Genomic DNA, 7,673 nt, shown 5'->3' on the forward strand with positions numbered 1-7,673 from the left:
TTTATTTCTAATGTTTATATTAAAAATAAAAATAAAATTTAAATTAGTAAATTTTAATCTATAATATAATAATATAGTAATTATTTTATATATTATACGAATAAAAATTAATTATTTTTTTATTTATAAAAATTTTAAGAGCTTGTTTTATATATATTTTGATGAATGTGATATATTTTTTTATGTAAATAATCTTTTAAAAAAAATCTAATAGTTAATCTATTACCTTTTTTGTTTTAGTCTAAATTAAATATTTTTTATTATTTTTGAAAAGAAAATTTTTTAAGAAATTTAATAATATGTGATGAGAAACACCGAATAAATTATACATAAATCAATTAAAACACAACATAAAAACATCTTTAAAAAAAGACGTTTTAGGCCTCTTTATTTGAGTAGTGGCCTCCTTTTATAAAAGAGAGAAAATAGGTCATAACTATAATAGAGTAAGCAGGGCACGTGCTGTGGCAGTTCCCAACTTCCTATCAATTATCATTATTTTTTTTTCACGATCCCACTCCCATATTCTATTAAATCTTCGCCCACTTGCATAATTATTTGATCCCATTCATTGAAATTTAACCACCAAATCCAATTCCAATACCCTCTATATAAACTCACACCCCCCAACTCTATCTTCACCAACAACCTTTCAACTTCCAAAGCTCTCTACTCTGGTTTGTTTTCTCTCCCTTACTTTCCCATGGCTGCAACGATGGCTTTTATGTCCTCCATTATTCTCTTTCATCTCTTAACAATCTCATCAGCCATGGACATGTCCATCACCACCAACCAGCAGCCACAACAACCGAACACGATGAGAACCGACGATGAAGTCATGATCATGTACGAGGAATGGTTGGTGAAGCACCAAAAGGTGTACAATGGGTTGGGAGAGAAAGACAAGAGGTTCCAAGTTTTTAAGGATAACTTGGGTTTCATTGATGAACACAACACACACAAAAACACCACATACAAACTTGGGTTGAATAGGTTCGCTGATTTGACGAATGAAGAGTACAGAGCAATGTATTTGGGGACAAAGAGTGATCCCAACCGCAGGATCATCAAGGCCAAGATCAGCGCCGGCAACCGTTACGCTTATAGCGCACGTGACCGGTTGCCGGTGCACGTGGATTGGAGGTCCAAAGGTGCACTTGCACCCGTCAAGGATCAGGGAAGCTGTGGTAAGATTATTTATTTTATTTGCCTTTTCTGTGTTTAAGATAACATTTGCTAACCAAGCTAAGGTTACATTTTAATTAGCTAGATAAGGACTCAATTTAAATTCAAGAGTAACAAAATCTAATCAAAAGATCACATGCATGTTATCCCAATTGAGAAGAAAGGAATTTCAAAAGCTAAAAAGATAGATACGAAATTTTATTTTAAACAAGGAAAAGTTACAACATTATTTACAAATTAGTTGAATTACAAGTTATTTTCAACATTAAAATGATTTAATTAGCGTAAAAAAATATACTACCACTAGTCAAGTAGTCATACATCTACTACTAGTCAAAATTAAAAATTCAAAATTGTGAAAATCTTTGACATAATTTTTTAAAATAAAAATTAAATAATTAAATTTTCCTTATTATTTTTTTATTAATAAAATGATGGGCTTGATACTTTGACGGAACTTGGAATAGAGTTGGATACTTGGATGGACCTTAGTTGTAATAATATACTATTGAATTCGATTTTTAAAAACTGTGTAAACTATACATTCAAGTATTTTTATGATCAAATTCAATCAAATTAAATAATAAGAAGTGGAATAATAATGTTAGTCATAACTAATTTTTGTTATATAATAAAAAAGAGGAGTGTAGGGGCAGTAATTTTTTAATTTTGTAACCATCAATTGGTCATAATAGTGTTTTTAATGGAGTGAAATTAAATTCAATGGTACGGACTTTTTAAAAAGTTGCTGGCCCCTGGACTTTCCCATAAAAAAAAAATTTGATGTATAGCATTATTCATATTAAAATTAACTACTAAAATTAGATATTATATATTTATATATAAATACATATATTTTTTTTAAAAAATATATATATTGTTTAATTTATTTTTAATGTATATTTTATATTTTAATATTTTAGTAGCTGATTACACATAACATAGTTGATCTACTTATTTAGCCAAGAATAAATCACTATTTCTATCAATGAAAAATTAGAATGCTAACGAATTTAATTATGAATAAACAAAATTATTTTTATATCCTTAAAAAAAAATTAATCTTTGTATTATAAAAGTATCCAAATATTAGTTTTATTTATGGATAAATTTGTTGATATTTTAAAGTAGAATGGTAGTTAATCATCTTTTATATGTATAAAATTAATTTTTATAGGGAGAAATAGTAGTTTATTTTTTGTTAATAGTTAATTAATTTGGATGTATTATTGACGATGCAGGAAGTTGTTGGGCATTCTCAACAATAGCTGCAGTGGAATCCATAAATAAGATAGTAACAGGGAAGCTTGTGAGTTTGTCAGAACAAGAACTTGTTGACTGTGACAAAGCATTCAACGAAGGCTGCAATGGTGGTCTCATGGACTATGCCTTCCAATTCATCATTGCAAACGGTGGCATAGACACCGAGCAACACTATCCATACAAGGGCATTGATGGCACATGTGATCCAACCAGAGTTAGTCACGCTCTCACTTAGTCTTTTGAACAGAGTAACTGAATTGATTCTAATCATATTTTGGGGTATTACAGAAGAATGCTAAGGTAGTGAGCATCGATGGGTACGAGGATGTTCCGGTGAATGATGAGAAGGCTTTGAAGAAAGCTGTTGCTCATCAGCCTGTCAGCGTTGCTATTGAAGCCTCTGGCAGGGCCTTGCAACTCTACGACTCAGTAAGCTTCAATTTCTTTTTTCTTTTAAAAGAAAGAATTCAACACAATAAAATGAAATATAGTAAGTTTCAAAAGTAATTTTTTTTTTTAACTTTTGACTTATGAAAAGTAGTAATATTAATGTTTGATACAATTTTCAAAACCAAATTGTGGCTTTTTAATAAGCTATTTAGGAGCTTATACAGAAGATAAAAAAAAAATGACTTCTCTCATAATACTTCTACTTTTTATCATATTTTTATAAAATAAGCACTTTTAAAACTAAAAACACAAATACTAAATAACTTATTTATAAGCTTCTTTTAATATAATCATTTATTATTTAAGTTATTTTTTCGAAAGGAGCTTAATTAAGCTGTTTCTCCAAATTGGACCTAAGTATTTAAATAATTTAAGAAGAATATTAAAGAATTATTAGAATTTATTATTTTTTGTTATCAATTAGTCATTAATGTTTAAAAGTATAGAATAAAGAGATTATTAGATTAAAAAAATTAAACTAAAAAAATTGAGTTAATGACTAAATGACGTCCAAAAATAATAAATTCTGATAATTTCCTAACATTTTTCATAATTTAAATCAAATCCTCTGGTAGGGCCTTACAACTCTATAACTCAGTAGACTAGTTTTTTTGGGTGAAAAGAAAAAGCCAACACAATAAAGTAGAACATAGTAAAAGACTAAATACTTAAACAATTAAAATCAAATTAAACTACACCTTTATCAATTTCATTAATAAAAACCAACCTAAATTAAATTATTAATGGATAATGCTTTGATATAAAATACGATAATTATGTGACTAATAACAGTTTAAATTCTTTATCAATTTGATCCTATTAGCAAATAAATTGATTTGATCTGAGACTTGGGTTCATGAGCTAGCGTCTCCAATTCAAGAATGTGGAAGCACAATTTCATATAAAAGATTGGCTCAAGGAACTATTTTACAGAATGGAACAGCATAATGATAATGATATTTGCTTATAAATGTTTCTGACTGTGTTTGTTTGCAGGGTGTGTTTACGGGTAGATGTGGAACAAGTTTAGATCATGGTGTGGTTGTAGTTGGATATGGAACCGAAAATGGTGTAGACTATTGGCTTGTGAGGAATTCATGGGGCAAGAATTGGGGCGAGGATGGCTACTTCAAGTTGCAGCGTAACGTGAGAGGCACCAATACTGGCAAATGTGGAATCGCCATGGAAGCCTCGTACCCGGTGAAGAATGGCGCAAACGCCGCAATCCAGAACCCGGCTTCCCAGAGAACTGGAGGGAGTGTTAGCAGCGCTTGAATTTGAAACAGCTTGAGTTGCAAGAAAGTTTTATGTTTCTGCTGCCTTAGATTATGTTCTGTTTGGATATGCCTATAAAATTATTGGGCTGTTATTGTATATATTTATAGACATATATATTTCTTCACGTGGAAGGTTCCCCTGAAGAACATCGCTCCCTGAACAAATGTTTGTATTGGTTTTCAATTATTGTTATTCAAGTTGAATGTTTAATTTGAAGTACTTGATTATCTTCCAGTTTTCTTGTTATGTTTCTGTTCAAGGCCCTGCTATAGGCATCTTATTCAACCTTTAAAGCTAGCTATAACTATTATTAAGGTAGCATTTGGTAGAGAAGCAGAGACTGAGAGAGACAAAGACCGACTGAAATAAATTTTAGTATTCTATTTGGTGAAAAGTGGGAGACAAAAATTAAAACAAGAATAAAATTCTAATTTAATTTTCACAAAGAGTAAAATTAGAATTAATTAATTAAAATGAGAGTATTTTAGGTATAAAATATTATTAAAATTTCAGTTTCTGTCTTTAAAAATTTCAGTCTCCGTGTCTCAAAATTTTAGAGACAAACATATAAATTTTAGTACCAATCTTTGAATAAATAAATATAATATTAAGTCTCAATCTTTCAGTTTCTGTCCCAATATCTCAAAAAACGTTACCTAATAGTCTAAGAATAAACCCATCACATTCTGATAGAATCATTTAAATGTAATGCTAATTATGAAAGATGATGAATGATTTTTCACAACGCTTTAACTAGGAATTTTCTTTTCTTTTCTTTTTCTTTTTTTTTTTTTTTGTGTTTTAGTGAAAGAGAAACAGCACCCGATTGAAAAATTTGGTTCTTATATTTTCTTTATATTTCTGTTATTGTCAAATGAAATAAATTTTTTGGCTGCGGATACTATAACTTTTAGATATGTTGATGTCCATTTAATAGTTTGTGATTTCTTTCAAAAAATGGGCAATTCAATTTTTTCAAAGGTAAGAGACTCAAACTTTTAACAGAAATTATATTTAATGAAGTTTGAAAGGAATGACTTTATACGCATATAAATAGAAAAGCAAGTTGTCAAGACAAGAACACACAATAATATATAAATATAAAAATATTTTTTATTGGTTTTTTCACTAAAATAAAATAAAAAAATTATTATTTTTTCAAACACGATTTTTGAACTTTAATTTTTTAAATACGATTTTTTTTTTCATTTGAGCAAGTTCGCTGCACCCCGACTAACTCTATAAAATTTAGCAAGTTTGCCTTACTCTCGGCAAACTCTATAAATTTTATAGAGTTCGCCTTGTAACACCCTACCACACAGAGTTTTACACCTAGGATGTAAAACAGAGGTGGTGTGGTATTACGACCTCTAAAATAAAATAAATATTAATACATAACAAAGGATAATATATACTAGGAGTCTTGAAAAATGGGTAAAACAAAATCGCAAAAATAAAAAGCGCAACGCTCAAGGAATAGGAATATTTGCGTGCTAAAAAACCTTAATAGGAAATAATAAAGATAAGTAAGAGAGTAAAGGAAAACCAAGGAAATAGCATAACTAGCCCCTGACTCAGCTTGCGAAGCTAAGGCTGGCCGGAGGATTTAAATATACATATAAACATACATAAGTATCCCCAAAATACCAAATTAACTCCTATCTCTCCCTCAACCGATAAGAGGACCTCAACCTCTAAGAGGAGCAGCATACGCAAGTTACTTGGAGAGTAAGCTAAATACATATATACAAATATACAAACAGAAATCCAAAATACACCCAAAAACTACTTCGTTTCAAGGATCCAGACGCCTAGCGAGGAGAAAGCTCTTCTTCCCCATTTCAGCATCAACAGCGCTGAAAACAGATTGGGGGAGAGGAGGAGATCCCTAACCCTCATCCAAGCTTCAAACCACCGTATCTTCCTCGTTTGAGCTCCGATCGCCGCACCGTTTGCGGCCACGCGTCCAGTGCGTCGAGCTCTACCTTTCTATCTAAACAATTTCACTGGTAAGCCTCATATTTGATTCAGAATCTCTATTCCCCTTTCTTTGGTAAAATTAAAATCCTATAGTGAAATCTTGTCCAATTTTGTATTCTAGGTTCAAGTTAGCTTCCGGGACTTATGGGCTCAAGCTATTGAGCATATGGGTATGGTATAGACACCCTAATCCTAGATCAATCTTGTATTTATAATGAGAAAACTGAAATTGGAACATGTATATGAATTAGGTGTAGATTAAGTGGGTATATATGCATTGGAATTGAATTGGGAGTATGTGGAGGCTTGTTGGTGATCAAAGCTTGGTTTGGGGCTGTTTTAATTGAGCTTGGAGGGGCTGTGTTTTGTGTTGTGAGGCTGCCTTGGGTGAAACTAAGTGATCGGCCAAGGTATGTGTTCATACATCGGTTCGAGCTATAAAAGACCGGGTTGGCCGACCTCTTAGAAGGTTGGCCCATGACCGACCTCTTAGAAGGTTGGCCCATGACCGACCTCTTCGAAAGCTGGCCCATTACCGACCTCTTCACAAAGAGTTCGGACAAATCGTCAAAAGAGCCTAAAGCAGGCCCAAACGAAGGAACACAGCCCAATCTAAAGGCAGCCAAAGCCTAGAAAGATAAAGGCAGTTTCCCTTAAAGATAAGATGACTTCACTCAAAGATAAGATAAGATAAGATAACTATCTTATCTCCAGAAAGGTCGTCACTCCACACTACTATAAACACACTAGAGCACCCAGGTATAACTCATACTCTGATTCTACTAAAAACCTGCTTAAAGCCCATGCTAATTTAAGCATCGGAGTCTCTTGCAGGTACCACCACCCTCCGGTGACGAAGGATCAGCAGCATCTCCAGCTCCACCAGTTCCATCAGGTCGGACATGACAGCTCTGACCATCAGATCCAACAGGTCAGACACGACTGCTCCGACCACCAAATCCAACAAGTCGGACACGACAGCTTTGGCCACCACAGCAGATCTCATCCGAGATCGACCTTCAGTTTCAGGTAACCCTCAGAACATTGGCGCCGTTGTCAGGGAACCTGGAAGTCATCCCATTATCATGGTAGACAACCTTGACAACGTACACAACTCCGGTTTGGAAGAAAGACCTCCACTTAAAAATACGGAGGTCACATCAAAAGATGCACCTCAAAACAAGGGGGATAAACAACCCTCAAATACAGAAATTTTGGAAGCTATCCGTGAGCAACAGAATCACCTTAAACAGCTGAAACAAGAAGCTGAACATCAACGGGAAGCCAAAAGAGACCTTCGGAGAGAAACAAGATGACGTCAAAAGCTAGAGGACAAGCTCTTAAAGCTCGAAGCTGATCTCAAAACCAAGACCGCTCGATCCAGTCATGAAGATAGCCCCCACAAAGATCAAGACCCATTCACCAAAGAGATCATGAAAACTAAAGTCCCAAAGGACTTCAAAGCTCCAAACATGACCCCGTACGACGGCACATCGGATCCAAGCCATCACCTCAGC

At 33.2% G+C, this 7,673-nt stretch overlaps 1 protein-coding gene across 1 annotated transcript; it reads left to right on the forward strand.

Annotated features, from left to right (window-relative positions):
• Positions 1-469: 469 nt before the first annotated feature.
• Positions 470-4,408, forward strand: LOC112720524 (cysteine proteinase mucunain). Its single transcript, XM_025771487.3, has 4 exons — positions 470-1,187; positions 2,427-2,662; positions 2,737-2,877; positions 3,895-4,408. Exons 1-4 carry the CDS (start codon positions 704-706, stop codon positions 4,171-4,173), a joined length of 1,140 nt encoding a protein of 379 aa, XP_025627272.1. The 5' UTR covers positions 470-703; the 3' UTR covers positions 4,174-4,408.
• The last annotated feature ends 3,265 nt before the right edge of the window (positions 4,409-7,673 follow it).

This window comes from Arachis hypogaea, chromosome 11 (genome assembly GCF_003086295.3).
Source record: "Arachis hypogaea cultivar Tifrunner chromosome 11, arahy.Tifrunner.gnm2.J5K5, whole genome shotgun sequence".
Taxonomy (NCBI): Eukaryota; Viridiplantae; Streptophyta; class Magnoliopsida; order Fabales; family Fabaceae; genus Arachis; species Arachis hypogaea.